Raw genomic sequence first — 27,812 nt, 5'->3', positions numbered from 1 at the left:
AAAATTGATTTACATTAAAAAACTGTAATTTAAGGCAAAAATAAAGTACTCAAATTGGCTGCAGACAATGGATGAAGTTGAATTTAACCGTTTTGTCATTTTATAAGTGACATTTTTTTTCTATTTTTTCCCGTTTTTTCTACAGAAATGATTAACTTTTAACACTACAAAATAACCTATGAAAAATCTGATTTAATTAGTCTTTATTGTTCATGTATTTGGGGGACAATACTATTAATTGGTGGATATGGCATATATAGTAATAGTAGTATAATAATGTTGTGTATATCTTTTTAGAAACCAAAAATATAGTATTTCTTGTAGAATGAGATGAAGGTAAAACAGCGTCCTCTTATCTACAACCAATTTTGTTAAATTATAGAACATAAATAACATTACATTATTAATTAATCTATAACAAAAAATTACAAAGAAAAATTTTAAGGGTGTATTGTGGCCTATCTATGCATTAATACTTACATATAAGTCACATTTATAAATTAAAAAAAAAAGAAAAAAATATTTTTCGATTAAAAAAAATATAATATAAGTTACATTTATAAATAGGCCTTACATAATACTGCAGTCAAAATGAAAAACAAAAGAGGGAACAATTTTCCTATTAGTATTCCAACAAAACTACTAATTGTTTAATAGTGCATAATATAAAAAAGAAGCTATTTTTTAGATATAATATCGAGAACTTATTTTATATCTTGATTTGATAAACTATACAAATTGAATAATATTTTATTAAACAAACATCAGCTAACATAAAGTAGCCATAAGTATAATAAAAAAAGATAGGAGGGCAATATTGTTTTATTAGTATGGTTACTAGCACAAAGAATAATATGATGAGGCATTATTGTTTTACTATTAGTGAAATGAGTTTATCACTAGTAAACAAAAAATAATAATTACAATAAAAACACCCCAAATTGTAGCAATATAATGAATAACTTTAAAAAGTTATATATGATACAGAGTGCAATATTGTTTTATTAGTGAACAGACTAAAGTATGGTTACTTATAGCACACATAGAATAATGACATTAATGATGCAAGGGCAATGTTATTGTATTAGTGAACTACAGTAAGTATGTTTACCAGTACACAAAAATAATAATGGAAAAAAACACCCTGAACTGTCGATAATTATATATTTATAACTTTTTATTTATTATTAAATTATTATTTTATTGTGACTTCACATCTATTATGTAAAATGTGTATTATTTAAACTTTACTGCACATTATATCAAATAAATTATTTTACACCAAAATACAGGTATTTAGGTAAATTCATTTGTTATTCAGTTATAGTATTATGGTACTATCCACTCAATTCTATATAACACGTCTGTATGGTAAATTCTGTAATACAGGTCATGTAATGTTAAAGTTACTGTAGTGTTAGTATGATACAGCCGTTACATGTGATAGATGTGACACTGTAACACAGAATTTGTACTAATTATAGATACAGTATCGGAAATTGGTGTACTTCTCCAACAAAATTTGCCGCGCACAAGTCGCACAGTTATTTTTCTATTAAAACCAAAATTACGAAAATATACAGTTATAAAAAAAAGAAAAAAATACATAAAATAAAATGCCCAATTTGTATAATACTGTATTGCACGCACACACACACTATACAAATTCATTGATAGTATATAAATTAAAATTCTATATTCATAATATGTAAGAAATTGTATGCTGTACTACTTTACTTACAAATTGTATAAATTGTATACTGTATATTTTATTAGCATATTGCCGAATGCGAAATACCTAGTAACTCTGAATAGGATTGTGTTTTTTTATACATTTTTTACAGGCGGAAAAATTAATGCAACAAGACGGTTAGTAGATACCGTACTTAAAGCTTCGTTCCCACTAGGACGCAATGCAAGGACGTAAAGGCAACGCAAGCGTTTTGACCAATGCCAAGCGACAATTGGAATAATGAATCGCTTATAATTGGTCAACCCACTTACGTTACGTCTACGTCCTTGTATTATGTCCTGGCGTTGGGTCCTAGTGGGAATTAAGCTTAACAAAACCCTGCAACATACAACAACTAATAATGGTAGTGTACCAATAAATATTAATTAAATTGCGGCAAATGGGGTTAAATAAATTAAGGATGGTTGGCGTTTTAATTAATTTTACTACAATAAGAGTATAAAGAAAACTTAATTCATTGTAATCTAATATTCAAATGAATAATTAAATTGGAAATAATTATGCGCCAAATGGGGTTAAATAAATTAAGGACGGTTGGTGTTTTATTAATTATTAGTGTTTAATTAAATTATTAATTTCAATTAATTTTACTATAATAACACAGTATAAAAAAACTTAATTCACTGTAACCTAATATATCCAAATAAATAATTCAATTGAAAATAATTATGGGTAAATAAATTAAGGATAATTAATGGCTGTTTTATTAAACTCTAAAACAAATTAATACATAATAACAGTAGTCATAAAAACCAATCGGTAACCTATAAATAATATTTAAATAAATTACTATTGAAAACAAAATGAGGGTAAATTCATTTGTGTTCTAATTTCCAGCTTTTTCCAGTTCTAGTTGTCTCCTAGATGATCATAGGGGCATATCAGATGAAATACAGTAGTAGTACAGTATTTATCATGATACCATACACAGGCATAAGCCATATCTCCAAGTGGGCCTGTCTCCTCTCTGGGCTGGCAGGGGTTTATGGCTGTCCTGAAACGATGCCCTTGTAGTTGGTTTTTGTTTTTAGTACCAACTCGGTGTCCAACCACCCCTCACACCATGTTCCTAAAGGAGTTGATGTGGGTACCGGTTTAGTCACCGGTGAGTGATAGTGGCTGTGTCTGTGTGAACTAGTACACCGGGGTAACCCCCTACTCATCTCAAAAGATGTACTAGTGTAGGTTCTTTAAAATGTATTAAATAGTAAAAAATGTAGCTGTACCTATAAATAATATTAAAATAAATAATTTAATTGAATAAATTATGGATAAATGGCCCAAATGGGGTTAAGTACAACAAAGGATGTGTTGAGTGTTCTTTTTCCAGCTCTAAAATGAATTACTAAAATTGTCTTTTAACTGCAACGCATTCATTCAAATACATTATATAAAAAAGAATCACTTAACGAGCTTAATGCTTTTAAAAGGCACTTAAACAATAATGTAAAATTGATTTACCGATCACTCGGTTAACTTCAGCAAAACAATTAGTGTATTGCTTAAATAAAAGAAAAATAACCCGTTCATTCTAAGCCTGTGGCTCCAATCTCATTTCGCTTGAACCTGAAAATGATAGATCAAGAACAGGCTTGAATAGAGAGCAGTTTTTACTTATTTCTGTAGCATTGCGAATGCCAGTTTTAATCAATATTACTATATTCAACTTCATCAATATTTTTATTGGTTCGCGCAAAAAATGACTTTCACAATGACATAAATATCTGATCATATCACCTTTGACCTTGTTCTGTCGATTTCATGACAAGTGCTCCAAACGAACATTGGAAACGGCCAAGACCTAAAAACAGTTTTCGTTACCGGCCTTGTTCTGCTAATTTCTTTAGAAGCTTCGAAAGGGCAGGGAAAGCTTTGAAACGACCCAGGTGGTTTATTGGTTTTTGGCACTCAATTAATAGATCCAACAACTGTTGTTTCTCAGGTAGCGTGACAGGAATGTCATGTAATAAACCACCTTTCACGGTTGGGAACTGGGTTTCTGGACCTATAAAAAACAAAGAAATTATCAAATCTATATCTACATTATTCAACATAAGAATAAAGTCATCATTTATTTATCAAATTTTTTAAGCTTGACAAAAGGAACAAATGAAGGGAAATGAGGCTTGAAAAAAAAACGAAAAAAAAACAAAACACATTTTTTTAACAAAAAAAAAAAGGTTAATCCATATTCAGGGGAACCAAATCACACCTATTAATTTTTTTGCATCGGAAAAATAGAAATACATTCTTTAAAAGGGACACCTTCTGACCAAACAAATATTTCCCCTTCAACAAAAATTCTTCATTTAATACAGGGTTAATTAAGGAGTGACCCTTTAATAGGAGTGTCACAAAAGAGGGTTCTACATGCCAGTTATAGGATGGGTAAATATATCATGATTATCAAATAAATTTAATTTGAGGTTTAGGTTAGGATTGAACCCTGGATCTTTGAATTGGCACGTTAACCACCAAGCTACAGCTCTACATCATGCAACACAAACCTAAAATGGAATGGCACATAGCATAATAGTTATGGTCAGTCTGTAACCGTGTGCACAGCATATCAGCAAAAAATGACAGACATCCTATGCAATCATCATGAATGGATTCAAATGGTACGTCCCAGTTTTCTGGTTTATCTAAACAAAGATATAACATTTTAAACATCATTAACAGAAATTAAAAGAAAAGGAAATATGTTATTATGGTGTTTAGATTTTTGTTTTTACATTAACATCCAATTTATGGACATGAGGATCATAATATAAAGTTGTCCATATTGCAGCGAGCATCTGGTATGCAGAATTTAATTGGTTAGAGATGAGGTGATTTAGATTTTGTGTGACTTTTTAGGTGGCTTCCACTTATGCTGCCAATACTAATCCATAACTTTGTAGGTGCTAAGTTTAAATACAGATTACCTTCATTAGCGCATATATGGTAATTAATTAACAAGAAATAATCCTTTATAATGGCAGATTAAAGGCCAATTTACACAGACTCAGTAATGGTAAGCGGAAAACCGTGTAGCTTGTCTCATGTAAAATCTGTATCTATCCTTAGCGAAAAACCGCCCGTCCGCTCCGTGTTGTGTGTTAATGGTAATATTAAAGGAATAACATAGATTTTATATTTTTATTACCGTTACCGCTCCTCTATTTAAATTAGTCTTAAGGGGACACCTTCAGGGATGTCCTCTGAATAAGTTATGGCCAGTGTTACTTCTTGTTCGTTTCACATGAATCTATTTCCTTATTAGGGGAGTCCCCCGAATAGGGTGTCCCAAAGTAGGAGTTTCACTATAGTATAAACTTAAAGAAAGCTCCTATCAAACTTCATGTGACAATAAAATGTGTCCATATATATCACTATCATATTTGGATATATCACTACCATATTTGGGTATATCATCACTACCATATTTGGGCACATCACACTTATTTATGTCAAAGTACAAGGAAAGGCAACTTGATATACAACAGAAAACGTTTTCCCCTTACAATAAGGGAAGTAATTGCACTATTTGGAAATGACAAATCCTTTTGGATTTTTAATAATTCATAACTCATTGTATAGCATAAGTGGTGAATATTACTGTAAATCAGGAATCAATTAACACAGATATTGGCTCCACATAGACTACGTATATACTAGCCAGAAGCTATTATGAATTACCTTGATACATTTACAAGCAAAGTTGTTGTTCACAGCAAATTAAACAATATACACACTGCATCCGCATTATAGTGTAAAATAGTAGTTTGGTTTGGATAGTCATACATGAATTGAAAAAAAAAGTAGGTATGATGAACATGAGGAATGATCCATCCAGGTGCAAAGTATCAATTTAATCCATTGTACTGGTTTCAAAGTCTTTAGTACAGTATGTTTTTGCAACTCCAAATTATTTCATTTCACAAGCGTAAATACTCACCCCCAAAGACCCATACATGTTACCTAAAATGTTTGCAAAAATGTTTGCAAAAAGTGTTGTAATAAATTGAACAATTAGATAGAACTTCTACCACTACAAAATTATCCAATCAAATAGAAGGATACACTCAGTTTAGATTTGCCCCAAGTCTTATAGTTTGTCTTACTGTATCTTATAGTCCACCTGAGACGGCATTTCGATTTTTTTGAGCAAATTTAATTTGAAAGCAGGTTAACCTAGATTAAACTCAGTTATGTAATACAGTCAACTCTCCCAATACCGGATACTGAAAATTGGAAACTCTCCCAAAACCAGACTTTTCTTAAGGTCATAATTAAGGTCCTAAATTCATTTTTACCATTAGAAACACATTAGGCCAGTCCAAAGATATTCAGTAATGGGAGAGTTGACTGTATAAAAAATTAATATTTTACACACAATGTTCTCATTGTCTCTGAATAAATAAGATTCTGTAGACTGTAAAACTTGTGAAATGGAACAGTTACATTGTCTCATTCTTGTCACTTTGTCACCCAACCGGTGACAAGAAATATGAAGAATGTGATAAATGACAGACAGAAAATCATTAAAATTAATGAAAAATGAATAAATAATAGAAATTGAATGACATTAGTAATTAATAAATGAATAAAATGTTAACAGTTGATGAATTGAAGAAAAACAAATAATAAAATACTTCTGCTTTTGTTTTCGAACTTTTGCAGTATTGTACAGTATGTAACAAATTATTGTATTGTATTATTCTATGTTAAAGGGTGTTTATTGTTATTTGACATAAAAACAAATGAAAACAGCAGATGTATTATTTCAATTCAAATGAGGAAGTACATTGGAATTAAAAAATATTTATTTAATTAGTTTATTGTACAGAAATCAGACATTTATGGAGAATAAATAACTTTAGTTTAAATGTTCAATTATAGGGGTGTCCTACGGTATAACAAGGGGTTGGCCATAGTGCTACAGTATTTACAGTAGACCCTATTAAGGGGACACTAGGGTGTCTCCTTAATACGGATTCGCTGGTTAAAGCACATATGTGGCACATGCAAGCGAAATCATACATAAGTCGCATTTGTAGATTTGTAGAAACAGCCAAAAACATTAAAAGGTTGAAAAATTACATTTTTTTATTTTTACAAAAAATGATAGCTGAAACAATATTTATTTACATTACCTTGGTGTTTTTCTATTTTGAGACAAATAAATAGATGCATTTTGAAATTTTGTGTAGTATGTTGGTTAAAAAGATGGTGTAAATTATGTATGCTTTTCATAAAACGTATCATGTTTTATGCTTAAATTGAAAGTGTTCCATTGAGTTGATTTTAATGAAATTTTGCATAATAATAGAACAATAGTTAATTAAGGACGGTGCGAAGTTTCATTGAAATAAAACAATTAGAATACCATTTTGCTAAGGCGTAAACACGCCCTGCTTATTTTTTTGTTGTTGTACTTAACTTAACTTTAAAAGCATTTTTCTCAAAACACTGATTGTAACAACCAAAACTTTAGACTGAGATATCTCTGGAAGTAGACATGGTATCAAGATATTTTTTTCAGAATTTTAAACCTTGGATTATGTAGTTTCAGTATTTGTGGAAATCTCAATTTTGAAAATTGCGACTTATGTCTGGTTTCCTTTGCAGATGCCACATATTGCTCATACTAATTCGTTTTATAGAAAGGTGCCGCATGAAAATGTTCTCTTAACAGAGGTGCGTCCTCTGAATAGGAGTGACAATTTGAGAGTACTAAAAACTAAACCTCTAGATTTTTGTTTTCATTTATGTAATATTTTTTTATATAAATAATTCAAATTTTTTTGGTAATTAACAGCATTTTCTTTAATAAAAGATAATCAAATTGGCATCTTTTAAGAATAGCAACAAGTTAAGAAAAAAGGACACTATCTAACACAATAATAAAAAACATCCTGCTCTAAACAGACAAAATTGAAACAAATTGTGGAAAGCGTAATGTCGGAAGAAAGAATGAATGAACAAATTATAGTTCGATCAAGAAAGAATTGTTTAATTTATTTAGTGCTACTCGATGTAAAAGCAAATCACGCACGGATCTATCATAAAATATTTGACATTTAGAGTCAGCAACGCTCAGCCATAATGAATCGTAACATCTAAGCATATCAATCAACATCATCGTCAAAAAGCGGAAGAAAAAATCAAATTACAGAAAACAGAACTTCCTTAATGCAAACATTTAGATGTAATTGTAGAGTAAAAAATACACTCTGATGAAATGGATAGCATAATTGAGAAGCATTTTCATTTCCACTTCAAACAGTTGGTTTGTATGACTGAGAGTGCTCAATGAATTTTTAGTTGCATATGTGAAAGAGAATTTTTTTATTTTATTTCCTCAATCAAGGATTTTCAATAAAGGAAGTAAAATGTTACTGATATTATTGTGAATTGTAATCTAAGAGTTGATGTATTGTCCCCCAAATATGACCAAATCTCACACCATTCAACAAAACATATGCAGTATGATACATTTATTCAATAAACATCAAAGGTGTGTTAAAGGCCCTCTGGTTATGAATACAGTAGACTTTATACATATTAGGGATCATGGTAAAATTACTATTGCATTTACTGCAGTAACTACATTTTACTGTAGTAAACTACATTTGTTCACTTTTTAAACCTGTTTATGCAATTAGGTAGAAAGCTTAGTATGGAAACCATACGCAGTTAAATTGCAGTCAAAGCCTCAGAATAAAACATTAAAACAAACTAAAAATCATACATTATTGCAATAGTAACTGCAGTAAACTGCAGTAAAATAATTTAAACCTGATCTAATAAATCACCATTACTGTTTTCTATATGCCATTGTAAAGCTAATATCAATAACAAAATGATAAATATTAAAGATGTATTGTTCCCTAAAAACATGAAAAATGAAGATTAATTAAATCAGACTTTGAGTTAATCACTTCCATAGAAAAAAAAACGAAAACAAAAATGTTTTCACTTTTAAAATGATAAAATAAATGGTCAAATTCAACAAAAAATCCATTGGCTGGCAGCCAATTTGACAATTTTTTGCTTTAAATTACATTTTTTTCAGGTAAATACATTTTTTTTGATCCAATTTTTGGTAAAGTGGATAACTATTATGTTACATTAAAATGGAATATTCAAAAAAAAAATTTTTAAGAATTATTTTTTCAGGGGGACAATACATCTTTAAGTTTAAAAATACCATTTTTAATGTGTTCTTTATCCACAACGATGATATTTTCCGCATCTACAACGTACACTGATCCATCCGGCGCCACAGCGAAATTGTCGGAAGACACATCTGTTAAATATAAAACGTAGCCATCTTGGTTGTTTGTCAGACGTTCAACAAGTTCAGTTAACTGAAAAAGAAAATATATTTCATTGAATTTTTTAAGACATGTTTTTTCTAAGAGCGTGTGACACAGTGTGTTGGAAGTCGGACTACTAATCTTGAGATCATGGCTTCAAATCCAATGCTCGTCACATTGCTTTACTTATGTGTGCACAATTTATAGGTGGTTTAGGTGGGGTACAGGTCCGTTTTCTCTTCCAATCCTTTTGAACTCAAATGGAAATTATCCTTTTTATTAAAATTTAAAAAAAAACACCTCCTTCTGTTCTTTAATTTTAGTATCACCTCCTTCTCAGCGTAAGTAATGATTTGATTTTAAAAAGTATAGATGTTTTGAAAAGTTCGACCTTTAAAATAGATTAAATATGAAATTGTCAAAATGAATAATTTTACAGCAACTTTGTACAGTACATCTGTTAAAATAAATATAGGCCACATCTATCACACACGATTGACTACGTTTGGCATTTGCTATCATCATATCAAGTCACAGGTAAAAATAAAACAGTATTTATCAGTGTATAAATTGGAACTAGTCAGTGATAATGTCAAAATTATGATTCAACTTGGTGTTTTAAATTAACTTTCCCATTTTACACGTTGCTAAAGAACAAACAAACTACATGTTATACCCATTGTGGCATTGTTTCCGCTCGGGGCAAGACAGATTTCGTCGACTTGCTTTTAAATTGCATAATCTCAAGGATATAGCAATGCATTAATAAACATGTACTGTAATTTTACAATTCATTCATAATAAACTTCATTGCGACACTTGTGCCATCTGTCTTCCACAGGAAATCATGTTACACGATTATTGGGTTAATTTCATTCATTCATTTAAACAGCTGAGAAAACCCAGAATTGTGTTACTGTAACCCAATATAAAATAAATTTTATTGAATACATAGTTCTATGTTTTCTATTTAATTAATCAATATTTTGAGTTTGTTTTCTAACATAAGATGATTGAACTCATCACATTAGGAAATGTGTAAAATGTTTTTTTCAGAAATTATTGCCTGAATAGTGAAATAAAAAAAAAATGTATCGTTCTATTTAAAGAAATGCTGTAGTTTCTATGGTAATTTTCCATTAGGGAGTATGTGGCCCATTTTCCAAAAGCTTTGCAATTAAATACTGTCTCTTTTTCTGAAAAAAAATGATTATGCACAGCACCCATATAAACAAGAACAATTTCTTGTTGGAGCTTCTTACTATAATTCATCAAATCTCTGTGGGTCAGTACAGTAGGTCTGTATGTAAATGTTTATTCAGAGACTATGAGTTGCAATGGTCTTATTCTAACTTGGTGGGTTGGTGCAGCTAGATATAAGAAATAACGAGTTTGCGTTCATTAGGTCGTCAAGGTCAAATCTCAAAATTAATCCTGTGGCCTACAGTACAGTACTCTTGTTACCATTGTCATTGAGTTGTTTCAATATTATAAGTTCCTATGAACTATTTTACCTACAGTAAATACTGATCTCGATACTGAACTAAAATCTCCATCACATCTGTGTAAATAACAAGTCAAGTAGACACACACACATTATATTTAAATAATGCTTAACTCTTATAGTCGGTATTAAGTAACAAAACAAATTAACATTGTTAATTGACAAATCTACTGTACTACAGTACTATAGAATCATGGATAAATCAATTAATAACAAAATATTGTCCCCCAAAAACATGAAAATTGAAGATTAATAAAATCAGATTTTAAATAGGCCATTTTGCAGTTTTATGCGACATTAAAATGGCATATTCAAAAAATATTTTTTAAGGTGACAATATATCTTTAAAATGCATGAAGTACTATATGCCTTCTCACAAAATTTGAGCCCAAATGCACTTGTACTTAACAAGTTAAAAAGTGTATAATTTCTGAAGAATAATACTTGACCTATGACCTACTCAGTGTATTATAAACCCTTTCACGTCCTCTAGCAAACTCCAGAGTTTACACACACCAGGGTGCATGCCATACAAAAACACCAAGGGTTGGTGTGTGGTAATGGTAGATTTGGCAGGCAAGGTTAAAAGGGGAAATGCAAGATGAATTAATATAGTTAATTGATACTACTAAGAAATCTTGATCATGGTATCAAATATTTATGTGCCTTAAACGCGAAAATAATGTTTCAGTGTGGTGCTTTTGGGCTTTCCTTTGCTCTTCTTTAACATTTCTTCTGTTGATTGTCCCCGGGATTGTTCCCTGCATTTTGCGCTATATTAAATTGAACATTATTATCATCTAGTCTAATAATTCTGCTTTTACATTAGAGGTTTTCATTTGGTAGAGCAATGTATCAGAACGATGAAAACTTTCACACGCTGACGTGGCACTTTAAATGATCATGGTACTTAGCTGAAAACGCCACGTTTGGAATGGGATATAACCATCCAAGGAGCTTATAAGATTACACTGTATTTAATATGACATTTTTACACAATAATAATCATAATCTTTTTGTACTTTTTCCTTCATCAAAGGTTATTACAGAACGATAGAGTACAGTAGATTGGATTTACATCAGCTAATATCAGGAATTAAATTGATGTACAATAAATGCATTATGTTGCAATGAGAAAATTCTGACTTAATGTTATTTTAAAAGCTATAGTTACAAAGCAGTGAAACTGTATGCATTAATGGTGTACATATTGTGTAGTCATAAATCTAACTGTGTAATTATATATAGTAAAATGAAATTAGTTTATTTTAGAGTATTTCTTTGGAAAAGATAGCAACTTTAGAATATTGAATACAAAGATCTGAAAAAAAAATCCAAAAAAGCACTTCTTGGGGAAAAACAAATAATGTTTTGTCAAGCAAAATCCAGAGAAAAGATGATTGTACTGTACTAACTAGAAGAAGCTTTACGCTATGAACACAAGATTTTTTTTATTTAAATTTAAAGATTATTTTCCTACTAATTAGTTAGTAGATGACAGCAAATGTATCTGTTTTATAAGTAAAATGTTGTATTGAACATGCCCTTTGTTATCCTCAACCATTGATAAAATCTTGTAAACTTTGAATGTTTATAAACAGAAAAACTCAATTTTTTCTCTTTGAATATTAATTTTTTTTTCTTAAAAATAAACTTTCTTTTAAAATGTGCAGTGTACAGAATGGGAGATCTTTGACCTTTGACATGGTTTTGAATTCTATCTTTTCTTTTTTGTATTACAATCTTATCAATTTAAGAATCCACCTCAGCATTGTTCTTGTTTAAAACATTCATAGTTGTACAGTAAAGCCATCTGAATTTTGTATGAAACATACGACAATGATTTTCCATCTCAATGTCAGGTTATGTAAGATATAAATGCCATCTTCTTGTTCTCTGTCAATTTATCTCTAAACTCTACATTACACATTCATCACTTTTAATTTTTGAAGTCATTTTTCCTTATTGACCTCTGATCAGATCACATTTCATTAAAATCAACATTGATTACAGTTTAAGTAGAGTCACTGCATTGACTACAAGATTATTTTGCTGAACCATTTGCAAAAATGCGACTGATTTGGTTACATTTCTTATAGTAAAAGTGGAGGTTTAGTTTGGTGGTTTCTACTAGCAAGTTTTAAACATGATTGGCTTCCAATCCCAATAAGGCGTGGTTGGGGCAGGGTGTGTGCAATCATTCTCTCCAAAAGCTCCCATCATGAGATGCTTATGTCTGTTCCTATGTCGATTTTGTGTAACCATTGATAGAGTTCTTAAACTGATTTGTGTTTTTTTATTGTTATATATTTGTATTTATAAATCTATCTATTTTCATATTGCAGTGCGAATTTATATTCATTTTTGTAAACATTATTTTGTACATTATTATAGTATTTTTAATGGGCAATAAACATAATAATTAAAAAGGTCATGGGTTAAAATGTGCCAAAAATTGTAAACAAATTAATTTTAAATTACGGTAGTACAGCACTAGTAGATATTGGTTTTCTAGTTCTGCTGCCAAACAAAAAGAAGAATAAACTAAAAAAATTAATGGAAATCTCAGAAACCTAACTTCAAGAGTTCATTGTACTGAAATTGTCAGAAAATTTCCAAGTAAATATGATCGTGTGATGAACGAAATGATTTTAAGTATTTCTTAACAAAAAAATGAAATATCAAACAATTTATGACTGTAATTCTACACTTGGTCATAATATTGCTAACTATTTGATGTCAACTCCATTAAGAATCAAACGAGATTGATTCCTATAAATATTTCATCTCATTTTGTAAAAGAATCTGAGTGGTAAAAGCAGACTACAGTATTTTTATGTGCATTGATTTAACAGTGTACATATTTATTCTGGTTCATATTAAAGCTATTCTTGTACTGTACCCACTTTATAAACCTGCACTGCATCTGTTCTTGCATAAGTTGGAATGAAAAACAAATTTAATATTTAGAAAATAGAATTTTCCCAATATCAATACAGTACTATAGTACTATTAGTACAGTGCTATTCTTCCAAGATGACAAATGCTCGAAGTGTGGTAGAAATACGAACACGTTATTCAAACAAGTTCTAGATAATGTTGGAATGGTCAGACAAGCCTTCATTAACAACTCGAAGGCCCGCTTATTTTGAATCAGCATTTATATACTATACATCAAGTGAAAGAAAAAAAGATGACATTTTGGTTTATGATATTTTTTTAAAATTATAAAATTTAAGAAAATTAATATATTTCTTTATTTTTATGATCACAAACACAGGCAACCAAGAAATTTGAAATCTAGTAGTAATTAGTAATAGTACTAAATGTATTTTATGATTACAGACACCTTAGGCTGTGCTACTTTAAATTCAAATCATCTTTACTTGCCTGCGCCTAGAAGTAGGTTATAGCAAAACAACCGACATGTTGATCACAATATCTTTTGTTATACCGCAAACCTAATTTTACTAAGCTTTTAAATCGCCATGCAAACCTTTAAACAATAACATTAATTCTTAAAATGAAATTTTCTAAATAATTATAATGTACATGACGATAACATAAAACAAACTCGAACTCGTATAATCTGTTTCAGCAAGACATAAATTTGACAACTCAGTACGTCTGACTCAAGTTAATCAATAAACACTGATAAACATAGACACCGTGGCATCTAAAGTCTAATTAAAATCAAGTGTACTAACAAAACATCACACTGATGTGCTTCATTAGGACTTTTATTTAGTTAAACATGTTGAGTCAATATTAATTTGTTTGACAGGAAAATTATTGACATTCTATTAATTAATAATAATATTGGTATTATTATTATTAGTATGGATCTGGAGATAAAAGGACCGAGAGAGGAAGGATTTTTATGGAATTTACTACATCGCCAACTCAAATAGAATACACCATACTGTATGTTTCCATCCATTATGGCTGCCACAAATTGGCCACGACACAAAGTTCAATCACTTAGGGCTTGCAATGTTTCAAATTATTTAATGATACCGTAATATTATGGTCGATAGTCTCTGGGGGCCTGCGTATAAAATGTGGTCTTTTGTCTTATAATTGGATTATACTTAAGCAAGATTTTAGCATATAATTAACAGATTAAAAAAAAGTAAGCAAACAAGTATTACCTGTCTTAACAGGCAGAAAGAAACAGTTATTCCAAGCTTGGTAGCCAGGATTTTTAAAGGGGTTCTTTTGTAGAGATAATAACCCTTTTAAAAGGCACTTTTTTCAACACAAAGGAAAAAAAACCGACATGTTAGGCTAGTTTTAAGCATGTATCACTTTGCTGGTCCTCAGTTTGAAATGGGCACTTCGGCAGAAAAAAAGTCCACTCATACCTACAAACTCCCCTAGCTGCAGGCTTGTATTCACCTTATTTTTGAGGTCCAAGCTTAGAATCGTACCTGATATGCAATCTTTACACGGTCTTCCCACGGATGGTTATAGAATGAACGCAAGGATGGGCCGATATTTTCCTCAACGATGAAGCGTCCGCAGGCACCCTCATATGCCGGAAATGGCCAGCCATCTTTTTTTGGAAATGTCTGGAAATAAAAGTAAAACAAATTTTCTTTTCTCTTTCTTGATGTAAAAAAACTTAAACAGTATAAAAACACAAGTAAACACACTGTATCTGTCTTAATAGAATTTGAAATTGTGCAAGTCCATAAAGCGTCTGTAAGCTTTTACGTTTACAGATTGTTATGTTTTTAATTATACTAAGTGTGGAAGTCGTACTTAAATTTATTTTCTCAATTTGAAATCTATAATAATTTCAGTTTACTTCATCTGAATGGAAGCATGAAACAACTGTTTTCATAACGTCAAATTGAATATCATCACGAAAATGGTCGATATAAAATGACAGAAAATTGCATTACAGTACGAACAACTGTTAATCTAAGCAAGAATGCATTGGATGATTATTGAAAAACATTTTTAATTTGTATTTTCTATGCAAAACTAACCGTAAAGATGCAACCATACGAAAGTATTACATTTTTTGTATCAACAGGTTCAAATACTACAGTATGTTCCCTCTTAGGCAAATTTCTAATCAAATATTTTATAAATTAATAAATAAATCAGAATAACCTATCCCAGAACCACCATCACAAAAAAAAAAAAAAAACAGAAAGAAAAGAAATTTATTTAAATTTTATTTAGGAAAACTGTAAGTACTGACACTGACAGTTAGTGTGTTTCTGACCTTTTTTTTTAAAATAGGTATTTAAGTTACTGAATTTATATTTAAAAAAACATATATTATATATTTATGTAATAATAGAGGGTTTGTTTTCCCAGATTTATATGATATTTATAATACTGTATATTTAATTTTGTCTTCAACTTGACTTAACTTACTCTAGGACATAAATAAATTATGAGAAATGTAACAATAATTCTTTGGATTTCAAATTTAAGTTAAACTTAACTTACTGTAAACCGAAATGTGTCAAGTGTTAAATAAGCAATTATGTTTAAATGGTCTTTAAACACATCATGGGTTGCATGTTCAGTCCCAGAGGTGCAATTTATTATAAAACATTAATTGCCTTTTAATGTACTGTATTAGATTGCAAGTTGAAGTCCAAAAGATGACTTCATTGCAACAGACTACCATCCAAGTAACATTGTACAGAACTTGGCAATGATAATTCTCTTCAGAAGGTTTTGCAAGAGATCTTGAAAAATTTAAAATGGCATCATTCAATGTAAATATGAATCATAGGTCCTTAGGCAAAATGGTTTACTGTTGCTTCGTCCTTTGGATGGGATGTTAAGTTGTTTGTTTTTTATGTTATTGTACATGCACATGTACAGTATGATATCAAACTGAACACTTTTTAGAAAAGAGTATAAACTGGTATGTATTCTGATCATGATCTTTGTTTTACAGCAATAGATATTGATATAAAATCAAAAGGCAAATTACTGAAAAAATGACAATGATGTGGTTATCAGTGGCTAAATCTCAAGGAGGTACAAATAAAAAATAGCAAAAAGCTATTAAAATCAAAGCAATAAAGTGAAAAAGCCAGAAAGAAATCGCAGACCTTTGGAAAACACTTCTTCATGTAATGTAAGTGATATTATTGATATGAGAAGATTGATAAAGATCTCTGATAGAGATCAAAACTAGCATAGTTTACAGATTTTATCATATATTACTGTATTTTATTTGTTAAATATTAGAATATTTCTTTGAACATCTGATAAATGTGATCGTCATGCAGAAATTTATTTCAAAAATATTATTACCTGTAATAAAATAGGTTCTGGGTTAAAGAATAATGTTGTTACAAGATTAAGTTGTTGATGTTGCTTTACACCACCAATCCATGAGCGTTCATCGTACCGAGACCAAATTCTATCAAGCAAACGCTGCGAAGGACACCTAACAAGATATGACATACTCTTGACACCATCAACCATTAGTTTTCCATCTTTCATGGCATTGATCCAGTCACTTTGGAAAATAACGCGAGACACATCACAAGCAGGAACATCTTTGCCATGCTCACATATCTTCGCATCTAATTGGTTAAGTTCGTCCGTATGTCCAAGTTTCTTAAAAACGACAGGTTTCTCCTGGTGGCGACCGAAGAACACGTTCTTAACATTAACAACATCGAGCATTCGGAATTTGTAAAATGATTCAAGAGTGAGTTCACCTCGCTGGAAACTTCCACAGAGGCTTGTGCCGTAACAAGCCGGGCATTTACGTGCTTCGAGAAAGTCAAAGTCTTTTAATTCGTTCTTTAAGAACACAAAGTATATTTTTATGTAGACGATTGAAGAGAAAAATAGCGTAAGAATAATTAATAATTTTCGTTTCTTGAGTATACTTAATGGTCTGTCTAACCTTTGGGTCCAGATTTTCATTATATCACTATCAAAATAGAAAAGAATAACAAGGTACATTAAATATCACGTATTTATCATAAAATTACAAATGCTATACAAAGTATGGTACATCTGTAACATAAAAATCTTTTTACATTTTTTAAGATTGATTTTAGTCGGATTGCCAATTTAGTGCAAACTCAACTTTTTGTAGAATTTTAAAAAAATGTAAAACCAAATCAAAAATCACACTTAACCTTTATTCTTACATCCACAGATCATTCTAACTGTATCTGTATCAACTTGCACTACAATTACAGTATAAACATTCTAACAAAATATTTTACAATTTATTTTTTAAAATTCTATATGCAAAAATATTGTAAAAACTCTAAATATTGTAGGGGGTTGTCACAGATGCTAACATTTCAAATTTGTCAATGCATAATTTCAAGAATATAATTTGCTATACTTTACAGTATTATTATATTCCATACTGTACAAATACAACTATAAACAATGGCCAATTAAAAATTCATTAATTATTACTTTAATCATCCTAATGGTAAATTCAAGGTTTATTTCCATCCATTTGCCAACTGCAGCTTGCTCACAGAAAAATATCAATTATATACAGTACTCAATAATGTCACAAATATTTTGAGAAAAACTAATATTTAAAAAAAAATTTAGCTTCGCATGATATTGATAGAAATGAAGCACTGCGTTGTTTACTAAAATATCTTATCAACATTAGAAATACATTTTCTACCACATCAAATTTAAAAGTATATAGCTATATGATTTGAGGCTTTTTTTAGGCTAACTGTGGGTAGAAACACTGATGATGAGAAAACTAATCATGGACAGAACCAAAACTACCACTAAGTATTCATATTTAAAATGTATAAACAGGCTCAGTTGGCAGATACAAATACAGATGTTCAATAGACATTTAAAATCTGAAAATAAAAAACAATATAAAATCTTTGAAATACAAGTTCTTACATATTTAAATACTCTAACAATATAGTTGTATACAAAATGCAGTAAACAAAATCATACCTATTAGTACAGCAATTATATTCCAAGACAATACTGTACCGTAGAAACTAAAACGTGAGAGAAACTACCACTTGAGAGCATGCGATAAAAACATTTAACACAGCTCATACCTGACTATAACGATGATACGCAAATTCCCAGAAAGCATAAAACAGAACGTAAAATCACACGATGTACTTCATCACAAGTTAGCACGCATTATTGTCACACACACAACTGAATACATTAACTGTGTTGTGTGACAAGCTTAATTTGAAAGAACCTCAGCTTCCAATCAGATTGCATTTTTTAAATATGGCCAGTGATTAATAAACAGAATTGATAGTGTTTCAGCACCGAATGGGCCCCAAGGGATGTTGACAATTTCTCTACTGTACTGTATCATATTTATGATCAATTTGTCTGTGTACATAAACTAGAACAATACAATAAAGTATTTATGAAATCAAATAGTGTTACATTCTCAATACATACATTTCCCATGACTTTTCTAGCAAAATTCCATGTCTTTTGAACAATTAAATTTCAATACATGATAAAAAGTTTAGATAATTATCGGGATACATTTAATTGTACTGTATGGTGTAAAAACATCTTCATCATTATGTTTTTCCATGACTTCCTAGATAAAATGTACATGGAAAATATTTCTAAATAATAAATGATTTTCTACAGTTAGGTTTTCATTTTTGAACTTATCAATTAGATATTTCACAATAATATTGTGAAATATCTAAGGATCTAATGCCTATCTATCAGCTGATGGTAGGCATGTTCAACTGTTTTATACACAATCACCAAATAGGTTAGGGTTAGGAAAACCGGGAGGGAAGGAAGGGATGAAAAGAAAGAGAATGAAGGAAGTTGTGGGAAGAGAGAAGGGAGGAAGGGTGAAAAGAGAGAGGGGAGAAAGGGGTGGGAAGATAGAGATGAGGAAAGCATGGGAAGATAGAGAGGAGAGAAAGGCATTAGAAAAGAGTGGAAGAAGGATGGAAAGACAGAGAGAAGGAAGGATGAAGAAGAGAAAGGGAAAGAAGGGTGAGAAGAGAGAGGGGAGGAAAGGGTGGGAAAACAGAGGTGAGGAAGTTTGGAAGGAAAGGTGGGAAGAGAGAGGGGAGAAGGCATGGGGGGAGAGAGAGGGGAGGAAGGGGAGGATATAGAAAGGGAATGAAGGGGTGGGAAGAGAGAGGGTAGGTAGGGTGAGAAGAGATAGGGAAGGAAGGGTGAGAAGAGAAAGAGGAAGAAGGGGTGAGAAACAAGAGGGAAAGGGTGGGAAAAGATAGGTAGGAAGGGGTAGGAAGAGAGAGGAGAAAAGGTGGGAAGAGAGAAGGAAAGGTGGGAAGAGAGAGGGAGGAAGGCATGGGGAGAGAGAGGGAGGAAGGCATGGGGAAAGAGAGGGGAAGAAGGCATTGGAAGATAGAGTGGAGGAAGGCATAGGAAGAGAGAGGGGAGGAAGGATGTGGGGTGGGGCAGCAGAGAGGGAATGAAGGGATGGAAAGAGTAAGGGAATGAAGAGGTGGGAAGCATGGCTGCAATGGATAATGCACTTGTCAATTGTATGACCCACTATACGACCCCCGGGAGAGGTGCGTCATGGGTGCGTCATTTACAAATAATTACTGACGCAGGGGTGCGTCAAAAAACCTAGATGGTACGTCACATCAATGAACAAGGTGTGTCAATGTCCGTCACTTTACCACCCACCATATCATAAACAACATGGTCACAGTGCGTCAAAATGGGTGCGTCATGGTCACCTAAAGGTAAGTCACCTTTTTGACGCACGGGTGCGTCATGGTATTCAAAAGTATGACGCACATCGGACAAATGACGCACCTCTCCCGGGGGTTGTATAGTGGGTCATACAATTGACAAGTGCATAATTTAGGAAGGAATCGGAAGAGTTTGATTTTGATTTATTTGCATCTTTAGAGGGCGATGAACAAAAACAATCCAGTTGAGAAATAACATTTTTTTATATATTTTATTAATAGGCTAGCTAGGCCTATAATATATTAGGCTAGGCCTACTACTACTAGGCCTATTTAATATATTATTAATAATTAAATAAATATAATTATTCCTATTAACTAGGCCCACAGTGTACAATTTACAAAACTACAACAGTTATATTTTGTACCTCAAACATGATTAACGTTTACCTTGTTTTATACTCAACAGTATATACGCGGTCTCTTTGAATCCTAGCCTCTCTTTTCAGTTCAAGATGCTGCCGTCTCCAGCTCGATATAGCCGCTTCCAAAAACAAAACATGACGGGTAACAAGCTGAACACGGCTAGCTTACGTATTTATCATACTAACAACACGGAGAACTGGGCTATTGGCAAACAGTGAGTAAATATAGAATATTTATATTTAAACGAAACACAAGAAACACAAGTTCTTCATTGTTGGGACATTGTTTACCTATAAAAGGCTAAAATACAATGCGTCATCTATAGTATTGTTGTGAGATCCCTTGTTGTTTCGGTACCAGCTTATCCACGCTTCGACAGGCAAGTTCACGGAAGTGCAATCGCAGGTCTGTGATGCAGTGTACGTTTGGCAGGCCGCTACTGTCTTAGTTTATCGAAGAAATATTCAGAAAACAGAAACCAAAGCAGGTAGTGTTTTGTATTTATACATCATTTAATCATATCTAAACACAATGTGTTTTTTTTATATATTCTGTTTGGCTAAAACAGCGTACGAAGACATAGTGTCAGCTGGATGTTGCTTGAGTGACAGGTAGCTCGGTTTGAAGACTGGCTGCTAGCACCCATCGTACACCCATAGGGCCATATCCCTCAGAGATCCCAATTACGTGCTCAGCTCATGTGTAGCATACATTACTTTACTGTTCAAATTTTGAATTTTCTTTCTTGTTAGACCTTTTTTATTATTGTTAACAAATATTCCGTATATTTGCTGTGTTTATAATTTTAGCAGCAGTTAAATATATTTGTTATGTACAGTATTTTATGATAGTATACATTCTTTACAGTGAAAGGCCCGTGATGTCGTCCAGTAAAGTCGGGAGAAACTTTCAAAAGTTAATGATTAAGTTCACCAATGCACCTGTCCTTGATGAAGTCCTATTCCTACAGAAAACTTTGATAGAATCTGTTGCTAAATTTCAAAAAGCTATAATAGAATGTAAGCCTTCATTTTATTCTACAAGGAAGTGATACCACTTTCACAATTTTTTTTTATATTATAGTAATCTTCTTCCTGTATGTTAAACATAATAAGCCTATCAAATATCATATATGTACTGTATACTTTTTTCATTGTGGTTTTGTGTAAAATCAATGTTCAAACTATTGTCTGCTTATAATAAATGCATTTAAAAATTAACTATAATAGGATTGCTACCTATTTCTGATAATTTAAAATTAATTGTTTATCCAATTGAAAAAGTGCTTATCAAAAAAATATATTTTCTTTTTAGCATCAAGAGCAGTAATGCGATGGGGACAAGCAGAAACTAATTTTACATTTAGTGACGTTTTAACTAATTGGTTTGATTTGGATAATGCACTGTGGTTATTGTTACAAGAATTACATGGTGAAGTATGTGTACAATTGTTATATTAAAGAAGATGTTCCTGCCTAAATTAGGGAGAAACATCCTGGGCGATTGGATCAATCAAATTTTAAATTTTTAAAAACATTGGAAAAAAAATTGTGAAAAGCACAAGATTTTAGATGGTTGACTTGTGAGCTCAAAAAGAGTAATTTACCTTATGCTGATGTAAAATTTTGTCATCATTTTCTTGCTTTTTTTAAAAATAACATTTTTGAAATTTATTTTTCCAGTTTGCAAATTATCGCCAAGTGTTCAAAGGAATAAAAGAAGAAGAAAGAATAATGTGTGAGCTTATGAAAAAGAAGGAATCCAAGGCAAATGAAGTTTATAAATTAAAGTTAAAGGTAAAATAATAATGCAATAGAACCTCTATTAAGGGGGCACCATCAGGACCCAACAAACTGTCCCCTTAATGAAAGTTTTCCTTGAGTAGGGGTTGCTAGCAGTGAATGTTAAAACATAATATATTGTTCATTTCACAGGAAAGAGTGTTCCTAAGTAGGCTACTTTATTATTTTAAAGACCCTCTTTCTGGACATCTTCGGGTGGACATCTTTGGGACCTAGCATCTCCTGAATAAGGTTGGCCATGTGACTTACCTCTTGTTCGTTTCACGGGATGTATGTCTCCTGAATAGTGGTTTCCCGAAGTTAGGGTTCTACTTTGTACATTAATAATAATAATTCATTCTTATATAGCGCATATAAGCAAGCTCTCAATGCACTGAACATTATTACCCCAGTCATTTTTTTGGATCAAACACGTATGGAAACATGCTTCCATAATGCAGCTAGTAATCAGCGCAAAGTTGTGTCTTGATACTGGGTACCCATTTATACACCTGGGTGGAGAGAGCCAAATGTAAGTAAAGTATATAACGGATACAAGCAATGTGGCGAGAGTTGGATTCGAACCTCAGTCTCACGATCAGTAGTCCAACGTCCAACACACTGCGCCACATGCCCTCACTAATGTAACTGACAAACAGATATTGCTATATGCTGCCCTCATCATTACTACTAATTTATTTCTATTAAATTTAAAGGTGAATGCACTTAAGAAGGCTAGCAAGAAACCAGAGCGTCTTGATACTTTGGAGTCTGAATTGATGTTGGTAAGTTTGGTTGTCTAATAAAATAATTGCTTGTATTATTATATTTGATTCTACCACAATAAGTTTGTAATGAAAAATGTTGCATAGATATATAGTATCTCTGTCCTGCCATTTTCATGCCGAAGCTTTCAAAACTCTAGAATGAACTGTTCCACCTGACCAGTACTCGCTATAACCTGATCTCTAGAATATATGGACTCTTTAATTTATGTAGCTTTTTTCCAATATTGCAGGCTGAACAAGAAGATAAAAGAATGGCTGAAGAACTCCATGCATTTGTAGAGGAGTTTGAAAAGACAAAGGTAGGTAACACTAGTTGGCCTAAATAAATAAGTGTGTGGTACGTACTCTATGTAAAGTACTGAATGTAAAATTGAGAATATCTTTGACAGAAAATACTGTACAGTATACAAATTATTAGTATAAAGGTATTACCATCTATATAATGTACAGATAGGCTAATGTATACAGTATAATTAACCCTCTTCTATAGTAGACAATTGTAGCTGTAGTTCACTTTATGGTAATATTGGTCTAGGCAAAAGACTCGAAGGAGAGTGAATTGAGCTCTCATTAATACTACTAAACAAGTGTAATGTTATTTTTTCTAATAGGCGAGAACAATTAAGAATGCTCTAAAAGTGTACAGCAAAGGCTGGTTAACCTTTGCTCGGACCTCTTTGGAAATATTTACAGCTCAGTCACAAATAGCAGAGGAAATGCCATCAAAACCAGTCATATTTGAAGATCAAATCACTGATGGTTAATATTTATACAATTACTTCTAGGAACAACATTTAGTTTAATACCTGATTTAGTAAAAATGTTTACAAATGTAACATATTGTAATATCAATGGAAAGTCTTGCAAAAAGTTGGTAATGTAATGCATCTTTTTTGTTACACTATGTTGAATTACACCTTTATTTATCATTATAAACAAAATTCAAAGTGCCAGGGAAAAATACTGTGAAACACTAATAATATACATAATTATTCAATAATAGTAGGATAAGTAGATTTTTATTCCATATTTGAAATTTCTAAACAAAAGATGAGAATGCATTCTCAGCTGAATCCCATTGAGAAGTAGGAACTTTAATGAGAAATCATGAGTGAGCAAAGACTAACACAGAACCCGGGATTGGGAGACAAGAATGGGCTTGTGGTTTACTGTACTAATACTAAGGTCCTGTTTAGTCTGCTGCGAAAAATAACTGTGTGAATAAATTAACCCCAATTTCTTGGTAACAGAAACAGAACAAATTTTCAATAAACGGTTATGGCAGCCTAAAATAATGGTTAAAAACACCCAATTGACTCGGTGTTAGAACACTATTTAACCGGTTATAGCTGGCTGTGCAACTTTTAACTGCAACGCAAAATAACGGTTATTTGATTGACAAATGAAAAGGGAGGGGGGGGGGGTGAGGGGGGAGGATGGTATTGTTTAAGCAGTTTATTCAGTACTATGCAGCAGAAACAGACCTTAAAATGTATTTTTTGCATTTTTTCAGCAAATCAAATGTTGGTTAGTAAAACATTCCAGAAACTACATTTACAAAAGCCTGAACAACAACCAAAGCCAGCAGAGTCAACCAAAAGCAGCAGAACATTCCAAGAACGGGAGACAAAAGCAGAAATTTCACCACAGCCCCGAAAAACATCTGCAGATTTCCTACAACATCACACAGAAGATCAGCACAAATCTAGTATATTCAGCTCTTTTGGAACAAAATTGCCAAAGTTTTCTCATAAAACCTCAAAAGGTATGTCTTAATATTAAACATTATCATCAAAAAAGTTCATAAGCTAAAATAACAACAATTCTAAAAGAAAACAACAATTATTGATCTTGAAATGTTTTCTTTTGGTTTTATATTTAAATGTCTGTATACAATTTGTACGTATCTACTTACTGGTTTAACTTAAATAATTGTATGCAGATAATATAATTCTTGATATTCATACAAATCTAGAAACCTTGATAATGATATTTTTTCTGAAGAGTGTCTTGTAGAAGAGCCGTCAACCAGTATTTCAAGACCGCTTCCTCAAGTTCCACCAGAAGAACTGGATGAAGATGAATTTGACAACGATCCAAGTGATGATGATGAATACACAGTATTGAACAATGACAACCTCGATGAAGAGAATTATGTGGTACCAGAGATTCACAATGGAAATGGTAATAACAGATAAAATAAAATTGTCTTTAATTTCCTTTTGCCTTGTCAGCTTTTTAGTTCAAGAGTGGAATAAAAGAGCCTTAACAAAATGAATGATAAATCGCTTTAAAATAGCCAATTCAGCTCACTGCATTTACATTTTACAGGTGGCAGTCAGTATACATTCTTGGTGCAAGACATGGACCAGCCTAGATATCCACCTGGTATTAAAATTTCAACCAAACCATCACCAATTACAAGTCCACGAACGGAAAAACCAAGATTTTCACCTGTTATGAAACCTCCAACCAAACCACCACCGAGTACAAGTCCACGATTCGACCAACCAAAATACCCTTCTGGGCTTTTACAAGACATAGGAAAACAAAGATTGTCTACAGATATGTCTTACTCATCAGCTGATACAGAGACAGATTTTGACTTTTCTGATGATACATCGTATCTCGCTGTCATGGCGGATGGGCCCGTTGAAGATATGCAAGATAGTGACTTGATATATGAAGACGTAAATCCTTCTCTGCCTCCTCCCAGGCCGCCTAAGAAAAGTTCTTTGGAAACAACAACCCAATTAACTGTACCTGATGAATATAGTGGAAGTGCAAACGTCTTTGTGCCTCCACCAGTTCCACAAAAGAAAACCTCGCCTAATCTAGCCAGAAAACTACAATTGTTTAATCAACCAGATGTACCCGACTCTCAGAAAGGTATGAATATCAGATAATTAGTGCTGACTACGGTTGGCTTGTGATGGTTATTGATATTGGACATACATATCAATTGAAAGACTTATTTAATTATATGAAATTCCAGTTGAGTTTAGAAACTTTAATCATGTGAAAGCATTTGATCGTGCTTTTAAAAAGTGAAACAAAAGTGCAAGATAAAACTTAATTTATTTGTGAGAGCTTAAATTACCCATTGTGGGTATGATTTAGTTGTTTCTTTTTAATATTCATACTTTAGAATACACAATTATTTCCACTACATTTGTTTTTGCTTTTTGCAGTATCTCCTAAACCACGGCCACGACCAAGAAGAGCGCCACCGACTTTACCACCACCAGTACCACCACCCGTGCCACCACCAGAATTGCCACCAAAGCATTAAGGAGTTTCGTCAGCATATTAGTACTACTGTATATTTTTCTAGAAAATTTTAAAACGAAAAATGCCATATATAAATTGTCTTTGTCTCGATTTTATTTTAAAAAGTTGTAATATAAATTATAAATACAATCATATAACTATGAATATGAAAATAGTAATTAGTGTAATATTGTTCATATTATTAATGACATCAATTACAATTGCCGATATATATTTGTATTCCATGTTTTTTGCATATAATTAATATTTATTGTAATTAATTAAAAGTGTATTAGAGTCTTATTAATAGAATTTGAATAGGTTTGAACTTTTCTAGGATTTTGTTGAATTTATTTTTATTATTGAATGATAATGTGTCGAATAGTATAGTTTTCGTATCAAACTAAAGATTGGCCCTTTCCACTAGAGTCGCAACGCAAGGACGTAACAAGCTGCAGTACTAATAATTCATCGCTTGTGATTGGTCAAATCACTTACGTTGTTTTACGTCCTTGTGTCGCGTCTCTAGTGGAAACCAAGCATTAGGAACGTAACCATATTTAGAAACATTATACTATGCTTTTTTTGTTATCATAAATTGCTGTATTTTTCTAAAAAAGGAAATAAAATGTTATTTTTAACTGATTAATATAACTTTGTGTTTGCACTATGTTTTTCAAGAGTCGTTTTATAGAAGATAACAAAAACAAATCATTTGTTTTGTAAATTTGATCCTGTAAATCGGATTTACAGGATCAGAACGCATTTTAGATATAACTTGGTAAAAAAGTAATGTGTATTAAATAAAAAAAAAAATTTGGGCGAACTTTTCTCTTTCTCACAGATTTCCTCATCATAACGATTCAAATTAATTAATAATTAATTCAGTATATCACCTGGTGGTTTAGAATTGTTCGGTGCATGTGGTGTTTATATATAAAAATTGAAAATGTGTGACAAATGACGAAAAAATGAATTTCTCGTAAATTACAGAAAATATATATTACTGGGTAATTTGGACGCCCTACCTACCCCATTGACGGAAAGGTTCTTTTTAAATCGGGTACAAAAACAAAATCACACAAAAAATGAAACAATAAAAAAAATAAACAAAGTTTTTATTCGTTAGTTGTGCATAATAAAACATGTCCATGTAAAGTAAAACAAATGCATACATACTGCTATATTAATGACATCAATTAATAACAATTACCGATACTCGTAATGAATGACACCGCTTCTCTGCGTTTGTTTATGGTTTTGGTTTTCTGCAATGAGTTTCAATGATTCATTTTGAAATGTTCGAAACTAAAAGGAAAGTTTATATCCAACAGCA

The 27,812-nt window shown here is 31.7% G+C and overlaps 3 protein-coding genes across 4 annotated transcripts in view; 2 read left to right on the top strand and 1 right to left on the bottom strand.

Moving 5' to 3' along the window:
* Positions 1–27,812, top strand: part of LOC144843148 (ankyrin repeat domain-containing protein 61-like) — an 81,989-nt gene that overhangs the window by 24,511 nt on the left and 29,666 nt on the right. The gene's annotated exons all lie outside the window — the stretch shown is intronic.
* The window catches only part of LOC144843816 (divergent protein kinase domain 2A-like), a 51,872-nt gene continuing 24,747 nt past the window's right edge, over positions 688–27,812 (bottom strand). The window contains exons 1-6 of one of the 2 annotated variants that reach the window (XM_078700769.1): positions 20,662–20,972; positions 16,850–17,480; positions 14,992–15,132; positions 8,949–9,108; positions 4,261–4,398; positions 688–3,758 (exon numbers count right to left, since the gene is read on the bottom strand). In XM_078700769.1, coding sequence (XP_078556895.1) covers positions 3,571–3,758; positions 4,261–4,398; positions 8,949–9,108; positions 14,992–15,132; positions 16,850–17,473 — 1,251 coding nt within the window. In that variant the 5' untranslated portion in view covers positions 17,474–17,480; positions 20,662–20,972 and the 3' untranslated portion in view covers positions 688–3,570. Of the gene's footprint in view, positions 3,759–4,260; positions 4,399–8,948; positions 9,109–14,991; positions 15,133–16,849; positions 17,481–20,661; positions 20,973–27,812 lie in introns of those variants that run through there. The other variant, XM_078700770.1, reaches the window with a different exon arrangement.
* Positions 21,020–27,130, top strand: LOC144843814 (uncharacterized). Its single transcript, XM_078700766.1, has 11 exons — positions 21,020–21,124; positions 21,505–21,656; positions 21,952–22,073; positions 22,320–22,433; positions 23,135–23,203; positions 23,437–23,505; positions 23,818–23,965; positions 24,720–24,971; positions 25,211–25,390; positions 25,538–26,095; positions 26,398–27,130. The coding sequence occupies exons 2-11, from the start codon at positions 21,518–21,520 to the stop codon at positions 26,496–26,498; spliced, it is 1,752 nt and encodes a 583-aa protein (XP_078556892.1). The 5' UTR covers positions 21,020–21,124; positions 21,505–21,517; the 3' UTR covers positions 26,499–27,130.

This window comes from Antedon bifida, chromosome 5 (genome assembly GCF_963402885.1).
Source record: "Antedon bifida chromosome 5, ecAntBifi1.1, whole genome shotgun sequence".
Lineage (NCBI taxonomy): Eukaryota > Metazoa > Echinodermata > Crinoidea > Comatulida > Antedonidae > Antedon > Antedon bifida.
The sequence above is the reverse complement of the archived record's forward strand: the minus strand, read 5'-3'. Positions and strand labels throughout refer to the sequence as shown.